Consider the following 20,244-nt stretch of genomic DNA (forward strand, 5'->3'; position numbering starts at 1 on the left):
GTAATAAATGTAAATGACAGAATCATGAGATTCACTAAACATTCCAGAAAATTCTCAGAAGGTTCATAGAGATTGTCAATGAAATTAAACTCTAATTTCTATCCCTATAGATTTAGTTCGTTTGTTCATTTATTCATTCAACAAATATTTACTGATTGACATTAGACTATCACATCAGGTAAGACAGACAATATCCCAACCTCTTGGAATTTACTTTCTATGGTGGGGGAAAACACTCAAAAGTAAACAAATACATAACATAATTTCAGTTGTTATAAAGTGCTATAAAAAGTGAAGCAGGGATGAAATGGGTGGTTCTGTTTTAGATGATTTAGTATTATAGATTAAAATTTCTACAAATAGTATACAATAAATGTTATAACAAATATAACCACCGATAGGTCTTAGACATACTGGATTCATGTACTGAATACCTTTATATAAATCATAATGAGCTTATATATATATAAATCATAATGAAACTTACCCTATAGAAAGCACTGGTCAAAGGGAGTAATGCTGCAGCAATGTTATACTCCTCTAAACTCGAACAATCCTTAGACAAAACAAAGAGAAATAAGTATTAATTAGCACATCATCGGAAATTATAAACATATGGAAACAAAAATCTGGGATATATTGTTTACTGTCCTATGGGGTTCTTTTATTCCAAATTGTTACTAAGATGTACTAAGGTAAGTTTTTTGGGGAAAATACTGTCCCTGAAGCACATTTTTTATAAATGAGATAAAAATACATTTTGAGAAAGATATTTTGATATGCTCATGATGAATAGCTAGCTTTACTTACCTGCTTTCCAAAAACTGTGGTGAAGTATGTAATTCATAGAAAACAGTTTTTGGAGGAGGTTTTGATACATTTAACTACTTCATTTCACTGAATCTAAGATACTCTTTTTTTTCATATTTTAACTTCTCTGAAACTGGAATGTATTTTATAATTAATTGGAATTTTTTTTTCCTCTGAAGAAAAAATACAAAGGGTATTTTCTTGTTGATCAGGCAAGAAATACCACTGATGCTAAAATCCATTGGATGGAATGTTGTTGGAATAGTCAGAAAATCTTAGTGATAATGTGAAATGGTATAAAAATAGTATGGCAATTTCTCAAAATTTAAAAATAGAATTATCATATGATCCAACAATTCTACTTCTGAGTATATACCCAAAATAGTAGTGACTTGAACAGATGTTTGTACATTCATGTTCATAGCGGCACTATTTAGAATACCCAATATGTGAAAACAACCCAACAGAGGAATGAATAAACACAATGTGTGCATGCATGCATGCATGCACAGAGGAATATTATTCAGCCTTAAAAAGGAAGGAAATTCCAACACACACTACAACATGGATGAACCTTGAGGACATTATGCTAAGTGAAATAAGCCATACTGTATGATCCAAACTAAGAATATTCTGCGCAGCAAAGAAAACCATCAACAAAATTAAAAGGAAGCTTACTAAAAGGGAGAACATATTTGCAAACCACTTGTCTAGTAAGAGATTAATGTCCAATATATTCATCTAGGGGCATGATCATTTCATGGTGAGGACTCTCATCTTACCTTATAATAGACAAATATGCAAATTGACCGCACCTTCGCTACGCCCAAGCCACGCCCACCAACCAAGCCACGCCCATCAACCACGCCCACCAGGAAACCGTTGAAGGGAAGCACCTGCTCCGATCACAGGAGCCAGCCGAACCCGCTCCTGCGATCGGGTCGCAGGGACGCTGGGGTGCGGCGGGGCCCAAGGCCCGGGAAGCCGCCCGGGGCTTTCCGGGCCTTGGACGCCAGCCGGGTGCGTGCTCCGCGAGCCGACCTGGGGGGTCGGCTCGCTCCTGCGATCGGGTCACAGGGACGCTGGGGTGCGGCGGGGCCCAAGGCCCGGGAAGCCGCCCGGGGCTTTCCGGGCCTTGGGCGCCAGCTGGGTGCGTGCTCCGATCGCAGGAGCGAGCCGACCTGGGGGGTCGGCTCGCTCCTGCGATCGGGTCACAGGGACGCTAGGGTGCAGTTTTCACCTGCACCAGTTTTCTGCCGGCACCGGGACCCTGAAAGAAGGTAGAAGGCAGTGGCCACAGCCAAGGCCTGGGTCCCCGGTGCCGGCAGAAAACTGGTGCAGGCAGCCAGGTGAATGAAGGTCTATTGCACGAATCTTCGTGCAAACGGGCTACTAGTATAATAATAAAAGGAACTCATATAATAGCAAAAATACAAATGACCCAATTAAAAAATGGACCAAGAAACTAAATAGACATTTTTCCAAAGAAGACATACAAATGGCTAACAGGTATATGAAAAGGTGCTCAACATAATTAATCATCAAGGGAATGCAAATCAAAACCACAATGTATCACCTCACATCTGTTAGAATTGCTATTACCAAACAGACAAAAAATTACAAGTGCTAACAAGGATGTGGAGAATAGAGAACCCTTGTACACTGCTGGTGGTAATGTAAACTGGTACAGGCACTATGAAAAACAGTATGGCGGTTCCTCAAGAAATTAAAAAATAGAACTACTATATGATCCAATAACCCCATTTCTGAGTATATATCCAAAGAAAATGAAATCATTATTTTTTAAAAAAATCCTTACATAAGGATATGTTTCCATTGGTTCTTAGAGAGAGAAGAGGGGAGAAACATTGAATGGTTGCCTCCTACCCGTATATGCCCAAATCGAGGATTGAACCTCCGTGAGAGGATACTCAATAAACTGAGCCACCCTGCTAGGGCTGGAATCATTATCTTAAAGAGATTACCTGTACTCCCATGTTCGCTGAGGCATTATTTACAATAGTCAAGGTATGGAATCAAATTAAGGGGCCATCAATGAATGAATCATAAAGAAAATGTGGTTTATATTCACAATGGAATATTATTCAGCCTTAAAAAAGAAGGAAATCCTGACATTTGCAACAATATCGATGAACCTGGAGGGCATTTTGGTAAGTGAAATAAGTCAGACAAAGAAAAACAAACAGTTCATATTATCTATAGGTGAAATAAAAACAAAATTAAACTCAGAAATAGTAAAATGGTGGCTGCCAGGGGCTGGGGCATGGAGTGTATGGGGGGATGCTGGGAAAAGAGAACAAACTTTGAATTATAAGATGAAATAGGTCTAAGGATCTAATGTATAACATGGTGACTATAGTTGATAATACTGTATTGTATAATTAAAATTTGCTAAAGGAATAGAACGTAAGTACTCTCACCAAAAAAGGGTGAATATGTGAGGTGATGGATGTTAACTCAATTTTTGAAATCATTTCACACTATATACATCAAATTATCATACTATACCCTTTATATATACTACAATTTTACTTGTCAATTTTACCTCTCTTAATAAAACTGGAACATAATATACTGTCAGGCCCTGTAGGAAAACAGCACACCTTTCCCTATTTGGTATCACTGTATGTTCTCTATCATCTCCAAGGATTTTATAAAATAATCCCAGAACACGGCAAAAGTGTGAATCATCTTTTTTTTCATGACTTATTCCTCACCCCTTTACTTAGGACACTGCTATGCACAAGAATGTCATCCCCTGTGTCCCAGCACATCTGAGTTTCTTTAACAGAAATGCCTTGCATGTTTCTGAAGACTGTCATGAGGCCCAAGGCAATAAAGTTCAACAGACTTGAGCTGTAATCTTCTCCCAAGGAAATGGTTGGGATGCCAAGATGCCTTTTGACTTTGATTTCACAGCAGGGCTTCATTTGTAATAATTCTGTCCAAACTTTAAATGACAACAGCTGTGATATGAAGTCCAACACACTCATTTATAAAAATTTCCCACAAATTAAAAAAAATTGAACAATGGGGAATTTCAATCCATGACCAATTAGCAGGGAACAGGCAATCATAAAACATTTAGGAGCTATTTATTATCTTACAAAATGTTTACACATTTTAGTGCATGTCTCAAACCTGAGCGCCAGTCAAATGCTGATTGCAAAATATAAATATAAAATTCTTTGTAAGTCACGTTAGAGACATTCTAAGTTAATTAGGTTGAAAAATGGAAAAATTTTAAAACAATAAGTCTACAACTATTGACACAGCAATAGCATTCCGGAATAGTGCAGTTATCTATTGGGGAATCAGTCCATAAATACACATCCTGAACTCCCCAGTGCTTTTGCCACATAATAGCAATGTAGTTACAGACATACCAGGCAATTTATAAACTTGCAAGAACTTGAATACTTATACATGTTTTATTCTGAACTTTGCTATGTAGTTTTCCTTTAATTTTCCTGCTACAATTGAAGAGTGAGCCCTGCAATCTTAATTTCCCATTACCCTCAATTACTTCATACTTTCGATCTGCATACCTTTGAACTGCCATGGCCAGAATTCCTGTTACATAAAACTCTGGAATTTCTCAAAAATGATATAAATATTAAAGAAAAAGAGATTGAAAAGCACAACTGTCTTTTGCACAAATGTCATATAACTGACTTTTCTTTAGCGTTTAGTTGATGTAGCTCAGGAAATTTTTTTTTGAGTTTTCCAAACACTGAGAACATTTGCATCTTCTACATAGGGGCAAAAATTAAAACTACCAAAGCCAAAAATACCTCTTTATATCATACTAGAGGCCCGGTGCACAAAATTCGTACACCCTCTCCAATCTGGGACATCCCTCTCACAATCAAGCACTGCTGGCTCCCAACTGCTCGACTGCCTACCTTCCTGATTGCCCCTAACTGCTTCTGCCTGCCAGCCTGATCACCCCCTAACCACTCCCCTTCCAGCCTGATTGATGCCTAACTGCTCCCCTGCAGGCCTGGTCTCCCTCAACTACCCTCCCCTGCAGGCCTGGTCACCCCTAACTGCCCTCCCCTGCAGGCCTGGTCCCCCCCAACTGCTCTCCCCTGCAGGCCTGGGTCCCCCGGAACTGCCCTTTCCTGCAGGCCTGGTCGCCCCCAACTTCCCTCCTCTGCCAGCCTGGTCACCCCTAACTGCCCTCCCCTGCAGGCTTGATCGCTCCCAACTGCCCTCCCTTGCAGGCCTGGTCCCTCCCAACTGTCCTCCCCTGCTGGCCATCTTGTGGCGGCCATCTTGTGTCCAGATGGGGGCAGGATCTTTGACCACATGGGGGCAGCCATCTTGTGTGTTGGAGTGATGGTGAATTTGCATATTACTCTTTTATTAGATAGGATAGAAGCCTGGTGCACGGGTGGGGGCCGGCTGGTTTGCCCTGAAGGGTGTCCCGGATCACGGTGGGGGTTCCCTTGGGGCATGGGGTGGCCTGGGCGAGGGGCCTGTGGTGGTTTGCAGGCTGGCCATGCCCCCCAGCGACCCAAGCAGAGGCCCTGGTATCTGGGATTTATTTATCTTCTATAATTGAAACTTTGTAGCCTTGAGTGGAGCCAAGCCTCCTGCTTGCTCCTTGGCCACAGCCATTTTTGTTGGGATTTATCTTCTATAATTGAAACTCTGTAGCCTTGAGTGGAGGCCTGGGCCGGCCAGGGTGTGCGGAAAGCTTGGCTTTCTCCATTGCCGGGGAAACCCAAGCCTCCTGCTCTCTCCGTGGCTGCTGCCATCTTGGTTGGGCTAATTTGCATACTTGCTCCTGATTGACGGGTGGGCATGGCTTGTGGGTATAGCGGAGTGATGGTTAATTTGCATAATACTCTTTTATTAGATAGGACTAGAGGCCCAGTTCATGAAATTTGTGCACTTGGGGGGGAAGGTCGTTCAGCCCGGCCTGCACCCTCTTGCAGACCGGGAGCCCTCGGGGGATATCCGACTAAGGGCCTAAGCAGGCCTAAGCCATCAGTCAGACATCCTTAGCACTGCTGTGGAGGCAGGAGAGGCTCCCGCCACTGTCGCTGCACTTGCTAGCCGTGAACCCGGCTTCTGGCTGAGTGGCACTCCCCCTGTGGGAGTGCACTGATCACCAGGGGGCAGCTCCTGTGTTGAGCATCTGCTCCCTGGTGGTCAGTGCACATCACAGTGACCAACTGTTTCACCGTCAGGCTGAAACTGGGTCTCTGACATCCCCTAAGGGGTCCCAGATTGCAAGAGGGCACAGGACAGGCCAAGGGACCCCACTGATGCACAATCGGGGCGGGGGAAGGACGTGGGTGGTTGACCAGCTTGGGAGGGACCGCGGGAGGGCTCCAGGGTGTGTCTGGCCTGTCTTGCTCAGTCCTGATCGGCCAGACACCAGCAGCAAGCTAACTTACTGGTCGGCGTGTCTGCCCCTTGTTGCCCCCTGGTGGTCAGTGCACGTAATAGCCAGTGGTTGAGCAGCCTTAGCATATCATTAGCATATTACGCTTTGATTGGTTAAATGGCTGACAGGCTGACCGGATACTTAGCATATTAGGCTTTTATTATATAGGACTAGTGGCCCAGTGTACGGATTTGTGCACATTGAAATGAAAGGACTGGGCTAGACGGGCCAGACACGCCCTGGAGCCAACCTCCTGCAGTCCCTCCCAGCCTGCTGTACCTGGTGTGGTACTGTGGCTCGAAGGGCATCTTTGGAGTGAGGGGGTCCCTCGGCCTGGCCTGCAGGGATCGGGCTGAAACCGGCTCTCCGACATCTCCTGAGGGGTCCCAGAGTGTGAGAGGGCACTCTGCAAAGTTGCTGTCATACAGAGTGTGGAATGCAAATGCAAGTGTGCAGTAAACCAGATTTGGGGCCGACAGTGCCCCAGCAACAACATAACTCACGGCCGAAGGTGGAATTGCGAGGCCCCAGGAGGAATCAGGCTCCCTCCTCTCTGATTCCGGGGTATGTCACTAGAGAACTGCCACTGCCAAGTCATCACAGCTCGGCAGCTCCTGCATTGAGCATCTGCCCTCTGGTGTTCAGTGTGCATCATACCTACCGGCCGGTCAGACGGCCGCTTAGCCTTTTATATATATAGCTTACCCTACTGCTTAAAAATGTCAGCTTTGTTCTGACCATTCCAGGATAATGAGCACACTCTTCTTCCAGACTTGTAAGCCCTCCATGGTGTTGACCCAACTTCCCACCCAACTGACCATATGACCCTGCCTGCTACAAGCTTTAAATGTCATCTTCTAGTCCACGTCATAGTTATTCCTACCACATCGAACAACCCTGGGGACACTGTCTATGCCTTGCTTTGTCACTTACATTCTGCCCCCTTGGCACCTCCAAAACATTCCCCCATGTTTCCCTAAGCACAAAATAAACTAAAGGGTTCCTGCTGTAGTGTCAGCCTCAGGTTATATTTTAATGCCAAATAAACTGATACAACCATTGAGAATGTATCAGAATCTTGAATATTATGGTTATATAACATGTACCATGACTCCCATTGGGATAGAAGGTGAATGCCAGGCTTGACAAATAATATTGAGCTTTGTCTTAAGTTTTTGAGAGACTGGCCCAAGTCTGCATCAATTTTTTTTTTACAATCCACTTTTATTTATTTACTTTTCAATAAGTTTAAATCCTAGAGGGGAATAATATTATTCAGATTCTGTGTCCAATGGCCTTAGCAGGAAGATTCTCAGAATTTAGCATAAACCATGCCACTCTTTCCATGGCCACAAGTTACCTTTCTCCAGGTTATTCTGGTTTTGTTCATCTTGCCACCAGGAATTACTGTTATTTTTTGCTTTGTACACATAAGCACATCTTTTTATATATATAACCACATTTATATAGACTTCAGTTTCATCTCAAGCATAAACACCTTCACTTTTAAGAAGAGCTGTGTGTTCCCTCTGGTTTCGAAGACCCTGCTTACAGCCATCAAAAGTGGCCTTGGACCACAACCTTCCTGACTATTTGTTGCCACAGAAGTCCTGTCCCCAGGCCTCTTCAGGCTCCAAGTAGCAGAGAGCTGCTTCAATTTTACATGCCTGGAGACTAGAACACTGTACCTGGCATACGGTAACAGCTAACATTTACTCAGTGTTCACTGAGTATCAGACATTCTTTAAGTATGGATTTACACAGATTATTTCACTTAATTTTTACAACATCTCCAGGAGGTAGATACCAGAATTATTTTCAATATGCTGATGAAATAACTGATTCATTCACAGATTAAATACCTGGGGCTAGTCACATGTTCACAAATGTAGGAGACGGAATTCAAAACCAGGTAATCTCACTCCAGTCTTTGTGTGCTTTAAACCTCTGAGTTCTCTTGACCCTAAATGCAATAAGGTATGAAACTAAAATAAAAATGGCACCCATGGGAAACACAATTCAGGCAAAAGAATAAGTCTTCTATTAATTATAAATAATATCCTCCAGAGAGTTTGAAACCATACTAAATTTATGAAAAAGCAATTGAAAATATGAAATTTGATTGCTAAAGGGCTAGAAGATATCTTCAGTAATTTTTTAAAAATAAAGAAATATAGAGGATCAAGTTAATGCTTCTAAAATATGCATAATGGGAATGCTGGGAACAGAGAACAGAGAAAGTAAAAGTAGGAGAAAGTAAAAGAAATAATGAAAAGAACGTAGTCCTCCTTTGCAAAGGGTTTCAAATAGGATAAATGAAAAGATATTTGGTAGAATGAATAAAATGTGGTATCCTACATAATAAAGGCCAGTGGTGTCAGAACTGAAACGACCAGAGACCAGAGACAAGACCACCAGGGGCCCTCACGGGCTAGCCCAACCCCCAAGCAAGTGGTTAGGGGCAATCAGGCAGGCAGGCAGAGTGGTTAGGGGTGATCAGGCAGGCAGACCAGCAGTTAGGGGTGATCAGGTAGGCAGGCAAGCAGTTAGGGACAATCAGGCAGGCAGGCAGAGTGGTTAGGGGTGATCAGGCAGGCAGGCCAGCCGTTAGGGGAGATCAGGTAGGCAGATGGCCCCTCGCCAGGCTGGCCCCGTCCCCCAGCAAAGAAAGAGGGAGGCCCAGGCCAGCCAAGCCATTGCACCCTAGCCTATGGCCTGCAGAGGGAGAGCCTATGGCCTGCAGAGGGAGGCCACCAGTGGCAGGGGATGGAGGGGCAGTGCTGCACAGATGGCAAGCAGTGGCAGTGGTGGGGGGTGGGGCCAGCTGCCTGCAGCTGGGAGAAGGAAAGCCCTGATAGGCCCTGATCTCAGGCCAGGCCTAGGTACCCTACCTGAGGGGTCCTGGATTGTGAGAGGGTGCAGACTGGGCTGAGAGACCCCCCCAAGTGCACGAATTTTTGTGCACCTGGCCTCTAGTCCTATCTAATAAAAGAGTAATATGCAAATTGACCATCACTCCAACATACAAGATGGCTGCCCCCATGTGGTCAAAGATGGCTGCCCCCATGTGGACACAAGATGGCCACCACAAGATGGCCAGCAGGGGAGGGCAGTTGGGAGGGACCAAGCCTGCAAGGGAGGGCAGTTGGGGGTGATCAAGCCTGGAGAGGAGGGCAGTTAGGGGTGACCAGGCTGCCAGAGGAGGGCAGTTGGGGGCAACCGGGCCTGCAGGGAAGGGCAGTTGGGAGGAACCCAGGCTTGCAGGGGAGAGCAGTTGCGGGGGACCAGGCCTGCAGGGGAGGGCAGTTAGGGGCAAACAGGCTGGCAGGGGAGCAGTTAGGTATCAATCAGGCTGGCAGGGGAGTGGTTAGGGGGTGATCAGGCTGGCAGGCAGAAGCAGTTAGGGGCAATCAGGAAGGCAGGCAGGCGAGCAGTTGGGAGCCAGCAGTCCTGGATTGTGAGAGGGATGCCCGACTGGCCATTTAGGCCCGATCTGTAGGCAGTCGGACATCCCTCGAGGGGTCCCAGATTGGAGAGGGTGCAGGCTGGGCTGAGGGACACACACCCCCGTGCACGAATTTTGTGCACCGGGCCTCTAGTATAGATATAAAGGAATACTACATGAAAATAAAAATATAAATTACAGCTATATCCAACATCTTGGAGAATCTCCCAAAGACAATTTTGAGCCAAAGAATTAAGATAAAAAGAATACATCACCTCCATTAAAATCATCCTCATCAAATTAGTCAGTACTGAACCAAATCTTCCTGATTAACATTAGCCTCTACCTCTATTTATCTCATCAAAGCACATAAAAATCTAGCACAGTGATGCCAAAGAATTGCTTAAATCAAATCATACTGACAAAGGAGAATCCAACAAAGTTAGATCAGGTAAAAAAGAGAGAAGATCATCAGTTAAGCTGATTTCATTGTAAGTGCTTTAAAACAAAATCATTTGCTGTCAAGGGATTAAGGGAGTCACTTGGGAAAAATAATGAAGGCTTTAAATATTTTTGTAAAAATGACTCATGTAATACTTTAAACAATAAAGAATTTTTAAAAATGATTATCTTTAGGATAGTGCTGTAAAAGCCAAACAAGGTAAGGTATCATGCAATTTTGTTAGAAGAATTATTTTAGCCAGACTGTGTGGCTCAATGGATTGAGTACTGTCCCATGGACCAAGAGGTCCTGGGTGCAATTCTAGTTAGGGCACATGCCCGGGTTGCAGACTGGATCCCAAGTAGGGGGCGTGAGATCAATGATTCTTTCTCATCATTGACGTTTCTATATCTCTCTCCCTCTCCCTTCCTCTCTGAAATCAATAAAAACATATTTAAAAAATATTTTCAATACTTTTCCCTCACACAAACAAAAATCAGATTCATACCTGGGTTCTAAAAAGATGAACACATAGTAAATATTATTACCTAAATTTTTATTAAAATAAAATTTTATAATTTCTTCTTTTAAATATAATGTAACAAACTCTTTCCCTACTATTTGGCATGAAAGTTTAGTCCCTATTTTACATGGATTTACTGTTGGTGATAGTAAAATTATCCACTCTTAAGGATGTAAAGGATATAGGAGTGATCTCCAGTCTGGTGTCTGCAGAAACCAGACAGATAGATCCTGAAGAATGAAAGTATTCCACAGCAAATTCAAACAAGCAGTATCGCCAACTGCATTTATATAACAAAGATGTGTTGTCTTTGCAAAAGCAGATGATCATGGCTTCAGGTATATAGTATGCAACCACTGATGTGGTGAATACATTCTTCTCTATCCCCATAGAGGAGGAACATCTGAAACAGTCTTCATTAATATGAAATGGATAATGGTAAACATTTACAATTTTGCCTAAAGTATATGTTAACTAGTCCAAGGTACTTTAGACTCTTAATGCAGACAAGAAAAGAGTTATCATTTTGGCAGAGATAACTAAATCTGGATGCCAGGTGGAGGTAGGGTTTATGTTACACAATGGGAGCAAGGAGGAATATCTCTGTCACCTAGGTAAGTCCCTGGATACATTTTGGCACTTCCTTGCCAAATTCTGGGAAAACGAACAAGTGCAGTGACTCTGAGCTGAGAAAGACATGTGACCAGGGACCAAGACTCCCCCAGGATGAGGACCTGGGTCATATTGCCAAGGAAGCCACTGAAAACAACAGGAGAAGGGAATCAGGAAAGGGAGGTAGAAGGAAGATAACATTTACAACCCCATGATCAGATACAGCAACAGGGGCTAAAGTTTTTTTTTCCATTTACCCTTTTCTAAGCTTCCCCCAGTGAGAGAGGCACACTAGAATTCCGGGTGAACTGAATACACATGAAGAAATGAAGCTGAGTTGCACAAGGGGTAGACATGGCAATGCCCTATCCAGATCTCTGGAAGAAAAGACTTGTCCCCAGGACTGGGAGTGCTGTCAACAGCCCTTTCTGGGGGTGGTAGCCAATATTCAATGACTGATCAAGATGTGGGTACAAAGACTGAACCATTTCAGCTTAATGTGGGACAACTCCAGCTTGGGAACTCTGTGTGGGCTTAGCTAAATTCTCCTTGGGCCCACAATATTGCTTGGCTTCTCCTGCCCAGTTCTACTTCTTTTCCTTCCCTTCCACAGGTATTGATCCCAACAGTACTAAACAAATATCCCTTGTGCTTCACTCTGCCTCAGAATCTGTTTCCAACCCAAAACAACTTCCCAATGAAGTAGGAGCACACATTTTTGCCTGGGGTTCCGTTTTCTGGGGAACCCAGGCTAGGACAGATCTGTAGTTTGGGAAGATCAGTATGGATAATAAATGTGTTTGAAAGGGAACAAGAATGAACATCGAATGAATACTTAAAAGGGTAATACCAGTCTAGGTGGGCTAATGATAGCTTTGATTAGGGTATTAGAGGTGGAGGTAGAGCAAAGTAGATAGAATTTTACAGGGTAAAAATCAATATAACTTGGTGTTAGGGTTGAGGCAGAAGGATTTCTTAGGTGGGTTTTTTTTTTTTTTTTGCATATCTAATCAATGATGATGCCATTTGCCAACATTAGGAACAATGGAAGGGGTCAGAGGAGATGGATATCACGAGATCAGTTTGTAACTATTAAAGGTGAAGCATCTTTGAGACATGAAAATAAAATATCAGGTAGCCAGTATAGATGGTAATTCATGATGTGGCTATGGAAGAGATCACCCTTGAGGAGGGTATAAGATGTGATAAAAAACAACAACTATGTTTTGAAAAATTAAAGGCCGAGTGGAGAAGAATGAGCTTTCAAAGATGGAGAAGGAATGGCAGGCGGAGGGAGGAAATGTAGGAAATGTTCATCATGGCAGGCAAGGAAAGAGTGCTTCAGAAAGAACTCTGACTGATAAACTGCTTCCTCTACCTTCAAAGCAAGGAAAAGCTGGTGGACGTAATCATGAAGAGATAACAGTAATAATTTATATAGTTTACATAGTTTCAAAGTAACTCCTATACTGTATATTATGTTTGCTTTCCTTTGCAGACCCTACCCCCAAAAGAGTACAGTTTAAGTTCCTGTGAGGAAAAAAGAGAATGAATTATAAATCTGCCACATTTAGAAGGACTAACAAATAAATAAGCCTTCTGCATTACAAAGCCTTCATGAGTATAAGTCAGGTTATATAGAAACACAGTTCTTTTTAGCATTTTAAATTCATGTTATTACTATTATTAGCAAAGGATAAAATAATCAAGTATATATATATAACAAATTATCACAAATAACAAGAGACAATTTTCTTCATGATTTATATTGTAAAACGAATGACAGCATAAAACCAGAGAAAAACTTAGCTAGCTCTTAGTTTCAAAAAGAATTTTCGGGAATGCTATTGTAAATGGTTAAAAATGGACATTGGCAGAAAAAATTTAAATTATAAGACTATAATTATCAGCAATATAATTTATGAAAATCTTTTTTGAAAGTTAAATTACAAAGAACAAAATACATGAAAGTGAGACTCAACCACATCTAACCATCCTTAAAGATAAACAGGCAAGGAATTATCAACTTTGTGGCTAAATATATTTTTTTCTGAAGCACTGATAAGAAAGACACTCAGTAAAATGTGAAGTGTTGCATAAGGTCAGGGTAGTAACATGAAAGCAGTCCTGGGAATCCTAAGAAAACAATGTGCAAGTTCTGAACTTTTCATTTAAAAAAAAAATTTGAACTGGTATTTAAAAAAAATTTTATTGCCCCGACCAGGGCGGCTCAGTTGGTTGGAGTGTTGTCCAGTACACCAAAAGGACACATACCTAGGTTGCAGGTTCTACCCACGTTCAGTCAGGGTGCATGCAGGAGGCAACCAATTCATGTTTTGCTCTCTCACATCCATCTCTCTCTCTCCCTCTCTTCCTCTCTCCCTTCCTCTCTCTAAAACAAAACAAAAATAACTTTTAATTGAATTTATTGGGGTTGCATTGGTTAATAAAATTATGTAAGTTTCAAGTTGAACTTATTTCTTAATGGCATATAAAACTAGACACTGAGCAGAAGATTAACCCACTCTAGATTGGCTTTGGCCTTCTGAAACCCCCAACCCCATTTTCACTGCCAAAGGTCATTATCAAGGACTTCTTACTTGCCAACCAAATGGAAAATGTTTAGACATTTAACTTCCATATTATTTGTTAAGGTTAAGCACATGCTTCTTCTTCTCCTCCCTCTTTTTTCCCGTCTCCATCTTCTTCTCCTTCCTTTTCCTCCTCTCTTCTTCTACATCTTCTCCTCTCTTAAAAATTCACAAACTTCTTATAAAATAAAAGATAGGTAAACAAAAATGTAATTGTGTGGAGATGGATGATAACTAGATCTACTGTGGTGGCCAATTTTCTGAAACAAAAGTGGTTGGCTCGTGAAGAGTAAGTTTGGCCCTAGCTGGTTTTGCTCAGTGGATAGAGCACGGGCCCAAGGACTGAAGAGTCCTGGGTTTGATTCCGGAAGAGGGCATGTACCTCAATTTCAGGTTCTCAGGCCTGGTTGGGGTGCATGCAGGAGGCAACCAATCAATGTGTCTCTCTCACATTAATGTTTCTCTCTGCTCTCTCTCTCCCTTCCACTCTCTTTAAAAATCAATGGGAAAATATCCTTGGGTGGTGATTAACCAAAAAGGGGCGGGGGGGAGAAAGAGTGAGTTTGGCTGTGGAACCCAGTACCTTTATTTCAGAATGTCAGGGAAGTATGAAATGGAGGGAGACCATGTCTTTCTAATCTTGGTGTTCTATCCAGGGCTCCACAACTGCATCTACTCTTAATCTTCCCACTCACTGTGCACATCGCCCCACTGCCTTCTTTTTCTTCTCCAGTTTGCCTCTCTTCTCTTCTTAATCTATGTGCCTATCACAGTTCACAAAATGTGGTCCCTGGACCAGCAGCATGAGTTTGACTGAGGACTTGTTCAATATGCAAATTCTCAGGCTCCACTCCATACATACTGAATCAAAAATCAGGTGTAGGGACCAGCAATCTGTGTTTTCACTAGCTCTCCAGTTACTGCAATGCATACTAAGCTTGCAGAATCACTAGCCTATAGGGTACCATGATTGTTCTTTCTGATATGACTTTGAACCATTTTGGAAAAATTGGTCAATATTTGACTTGATTTAGATTCAGGTAAATGTGTGAAATATTTTGTGTTATTCAAATTACTCTACATTTGCTTAAAGTAATACTTAAAGTAACTAGCATTGGATTCTTTAAACCAAAATCTAAGTGTTTAAAAAAAATAAGTTTATCTTAAGTTTTATTTATTACTAGAGGCCTAGTGCATGAAATTCGTGCACAGGGGTAGGGAGGTGTCCCTCAGCCCAGCCTGCACCCTCTCCAATCTGGGACCCCGAGAAGGATGTCCGGTGGGATCGGTCCTAAACGGGCAGTCAGACATCCCTCTCACAATCCAGGACTGCTGGCTCCCAACCACTGCTTGCCTGCCTGCCTGATTGACCCTAACCACTTCTGCCTGCCAGCATGTTCGCACCCTAACCACTCCCCTGCTAGCCTGATCGATGCCTAACTGTCTCCCTGCCAGCCCTATTGCCCCTAACTGTCCTCCTCTGCCAGCCTGGTTGCCCCCAACTGCCCTCCCCTGCTGGCCCGGTAACCCCTAACTGCCCTCCCTTGCCAGCCCGGTCACCAGTAACTGCCTCCCCTGCCGGCCTGGTCACCCCCAACTGCCCTCCCCTGCTGGCCTGGTTGCCCCCAACTGCCCTCCCCTGCTGCCCCGGTAACCCTTAATGGCCCTCCCTTGCCAGCCTGGTCACCCCCAACTGCCCTCCCCTGCAGGCCTTGTCACCCCCAACTGCCCTCCCCTGCTGGCCTGGTCCCCCTCAACTGCCCTTCCCTGCAGGCCTGGTCCCCCCCAACTGCCCTTCCCTGCAGGCCTGAGTCTCCCCCACCCCCCTTCCCGGCAGGCCTGGTCGCTCCCAACTGCCCTCCTTTGCCAGCCCAGTCACCCCTAACTGCTCTCCCCTGAAGGCCTGGTCCCTCCCAACTGCCCTTCCCTGCTGGCCATCTTGTGGTGGCCATCTTGTGTCCACATGAGGGCAGCCATCTTGTGTTGGAGGGACAGTCAATTTGCATATTACTCTTTTATTAGATAGGATATGTCTTTATTCTTTCAACCAAAAAATATGGGCTTACAAAATGAAAACTTGTATATGGGCCCTACCATTGCAGTCACTCTGTTTTCAAAGGACTTATCAGCTAGGGAAACAAAGAGGCAGGCCCCACAAAAGCTAATGCAAATCAGTGTGTTTAACATGCCACATCAGAAGTAGAAGGAGGTGTTATGGGAACATATATGAGGAAGTGAGTTCATCATAGCAATCAGAAAAGACTTAATGAATGAGGGGCATTTAAACTGGACTAGAAGGTGAACAGGCTATTAAGATTCATTTCTTTTCTTTCACATCATTTCTCTCTTATATGCCTGTATTATAATGGCTGTACTTTGAAGAAATATTATTATAGTTATAGACTGAACACTATTTTATTGTTTAAACACTATGAGTATACTGGAAAAAGCACAGGACTGAACACTATTTTATTGTTTAAACACTATGAGTATACTGAAAAAGCACAGAATGATTTCAGTAAATCATCAAGATTTACTCTTATCTATAGTATGTCACTATTTGGTGCAGTGATCTTGAGCAAATTACTTCACCTCTCTGGATCTTAGTTTCTTCATCTAGGAAAGAGCTTGAACTCAGTGATCTCGAATGACCTTTATTTTTATTTCTTATTTATCTAAACCCTTTGAACTCCATTTCTGATTTCAACTGGTCCAATTACTAAAATATTCATCAAGAAAAGGAATACTTTTTTGTGTGTGTAGCTATCTAGGCAAATAGCCTCTGTAGTACTTTGGCTACAGAGTAGATTCCAGAAGCTAGTTGTATGAAGTTTACAGAACAGTGTTAGGCTTGAAACGTGCTCATGACAGACCACATTAGGAAAGCGTGTCTTTAAAATTACATTACTTCATCTCTAATGAGAAGTATTTCACGAGGCCATGGCAAGTGGTCTAAACCTTGGCTGACCAACTTTCTGATGCGTTGATAGAAAAGTCATTCCTCAAACTGCAAAACCTGCTCTGAAGCAAACCAAAATTAAAACAATAACAACAAAACACATAAGGCCAGAATTGCATTCCACAATGGAGAGCTTCAGAGGTTTAAATTAAGTGGAAGAATTTTTGCTTTAGTGAGATAGACTTTAGGGGAGGTTAGACTCTGAAAACATGTCTAGAATTTTCAAACCAAATATAATTCTTAGTGCACAGGAACACAATGAAAACTATTTACTATGGTTGTGAAAATTTGAACTTATCAAAAGTTGAGTAACCTTTTTTAAATAAACCTCATCCAAGGATATGTGTGTTTTTTTAAATTTATCTTTATTGTTAAAAGTATTACAGATGTCCCCTTTGTTCTCCCTATTGGCCCCCTCTTTCCCACTACCACCCCCTCTCCCCCGCCAGAATAGGTGAGAGAGAAACATTGATCAATTGCTTCCTGTAATCGAACCCACAATCTTTTGGTGTACGGACGATGCTCCAACCAACTGATCTTATTCTTTAAAGAATGAAAAGTTACATGAAAAGGGGCATTATCTTTTTTATTCTAAAACAGGCTGTAGATCTTCACCATTTTCTATTCTGGCTCCTCCTGGTACATGGAGATCATGCTGTGAACTACAGGAAAAGGAATTTAGCAGAGGCCTTTGGGATGTACCATCTTACTGGCCAAGTATCTGTACCTAATTGACTTTCCTTACCCTTTTAAAAAGGGCATCTCTAATTCATGGCCCCAAGTGGGTGCCTAAACTTCAGTTAATTGTTGCAGTAATATCTAAGCTAAGTGGATTTCACTAAAGGCAGACATAGCGTTATAGACCAGAAGGTTTAGTAACTTGGGTTGAATTGAATGCGAGTACCATTATTAAAAAGTGATATTTGCTAAATCTCTTGTAGGTTTTTGTTGGTTTCAATTGTTTTTGTTTTTGTTTTTTCTAACCAGTCTTCTATTACTAGGGTCAAAGGAAAATGAATACAGGTAAAGTGAAGCAGGACCAACTTCACTGAGGTTTGAGCATGCAATTCTAGAGCAATAACATTTAACAGAAATATTATGTGAGCCATATGTATAATTAAAATTTTCTACTAGTGTGATTAAAAACACACAGGAATAATTAGTGATAATACATTTTATCTAAATAAATACATTTGAAATATAATCATTTCAACTTGTAATCAATATAAAAATAATTAATGAGATATTTACACTCTTTTTTTCTAACTAAGTCTTCAAATTCCAATATGTATTGCACACTTACAGCCCATCTATTTGGACTAGGTACATTTCACGTACTTGGTATATAGTTCCACATGTCACCTTAATGCTGCTGCATTAGTCTGTAATACCCTTAATATCTAAGTTTTACAGACCCAAAGTTATGGGAACTATGATTTTCCCTCTTCATTTTTTTTTTTCTTTCACAACAGCTCTTCCTTTGGCTTTTAATTTCTATTTTTGGAATATAACTTAGAATATTTATGGTAGGAGATATCAAGCTAGGAATTAAATGTCTTATGGGACAACTAAGAAATGTCAATTTCTGCACGCAAAGGAATTAGGAGGTTTGGATTTAGGTAATAAAGTGCTTTTCATAAAATTAGTCATAGATAAAAGAGAGGAGAGATCAGTCTGAACTTCAAAGGATATTAAAGCCAGGCAGATTCAAAGGCTAAGATGTGGATCTTTTCCTTTTGACCTTGTTATTATACTGAGTTGTCTGTTGCAAACTCTATAATCTTGAGTTGTATTTATAAGAGTGTTTTATCTTCTTTGTTTTTTCCTCTTTTTACAGTGAGGCTTGTTCATTTCTGTGCTGAATAAGTAGAAAAGCATTGATTTTCCTATAACTTAGGCACTTGTCAATCTCTGACATTGGTGAACCTTTACACGTAGGCTTGAGAGTTAGGAAAGTTTTGCCTTTTTCCTTTTTTTTACAACAAACTACCACTGCAAAGATCTTACATGGGGCGGGGGGTGGGAGAATAGCCTGACTCAAAATATCACGATGCTGCAACTATTGAGATTCATGTGCTAGAATACATGTTCCTTTCCAATGGACAAGTTATATTTACCAATATAGAGCATATACTAGACCACAAAATAGGTCTCAATAAATTTAAAAGGATTCAAATAATAGAAAGTGTCTTTTCTGACCACAATAGAATCAAATTAGCATGATTTCACAAAGAAACTCCTGAAAGATTCACAAATATGTTTACTATATAATCCAATTCTAAATAACCCAAGGCTTCAAGAAGAAATTAAAAGAGAATGAGACAGTATTTTGAAATAAATGAAAATGATGATATATATTATAAAAATCTGTTAGCTACTGCTAAGGTAGTACGTAGTGGAAAAAGAACAGTCTCAAATCAATCACCTCAGTTCCTACCTTAAAAAAATGGAAATAGAGTCAATTATACATGAAGAAGAAGAAAGGAAATATTAGATCAGAATTCAATAATAGAACATAAAAGCAATTAAGAAATCTATGAAACCAATAATAGAGTCAATTATACATGAAGAAGAAGAAAGGAAATATTAGATCAGAATTCAATAATAGAATACAAAAGCAATTAAGAAATCTATGAAACCAATAATTGATTTGTTGAGAAATTCTATAAAATAGACAAATCTCTAGATAGACTAACCAGAGGAAAAAAGAGTAGACAACATATGATTGCTATGAGAAATGATATTAACTACAGATTCTATAGCTATTAAAAGGACAATAAGGAAATATTAGAATATTTTTGCTTATAAATTGAACAACTTTGATAACACAAATTCCTTCCATGCACAATATGCCAAAGCTCTTAAAAAAAAAAGTAACCTGAATAAAATTACATCTGTGAAATAATTAAACTTATAGTTACAAATCTTCCCATAAGAAAAAACCCAGGGCTGTATAGCTTAATTGGTGAATTCTACCAAATATTTAAGGAAGAAATAATTGCAATTCCAGACAAACTCTACCAGAAAATTGAATAGAAGATACACTTGCCAACTCATTTTATGAGGCTAGCAATACCCTGCTTCCAAACCAGAGAAAAACATTGAAAGAAAACTATGGATTAATTTCCTCATAAACACAGACAGAAAAATTATAAACACAGTTTTAGCAAATAAAATTCAATAATATATTTTAAAAGCTAATGCATCATGACCAAGTAGAATGGAAAGCTGGTTTTACATTAGAAAAATCACCTAATTCATCATGTTAAAAAAAAGAAAAGAACATATGACCACCTTAACAGACACAGAGAAAAGCATTTTGCATAACCCAATATCCACTCTTGCATTTAATTTATGTGTTAATTTGGGGAGAATTACTATCTTATTATGTTAAATTTCCCATCCAATAACTGGTCCATTTTCCCATTTTTGTTTTATGCCTT

General features: G+C 41.2%; 1 protein-coding gene and 1 pseudogene across 1 annotated transcript in view; both read right to left on the minus strand.

Moving 5' to 3' along the window:
- The window catches only part of SBF2 (SET binding factor 2), a 366,350-nt gene that overhangs the window by 98,984 nt on the left and 247,122 nt on the right, over window positions 1-20,244 (minus strand). Inside the window, exon 17 of the mRNA XM_054725562.1 lies at window positions 488-556. Coding sequence (XP_054581537.1) covers window positions 488-556 — 69 coding nt within the window. The remainder of the gene's footprint in view (window positions 1-487; window positions 557-20,244) is intronic.
- On the minus strand, window positions 7,478-10,969 carry LOC129151106 (60S ribosomal protein L35a-like; annotated as a pseudogene).

Source organism: Eptesicus fuscus, chromosome 13 (assembly GCF_027574615.1).
Source record: "Eptesicus fuscus isolate TK198812 chromosome 13, DD_ASM_mEF_20220401, whole genome shotgun sequence".
Taxonomy (NCBI): domain Eukaryota; kingdom Metazoa; phylum Chordata; class Mammalia; order Chiroptera; family Vespertilionidae; genus Eptesicus; species Eptesicus fuscus.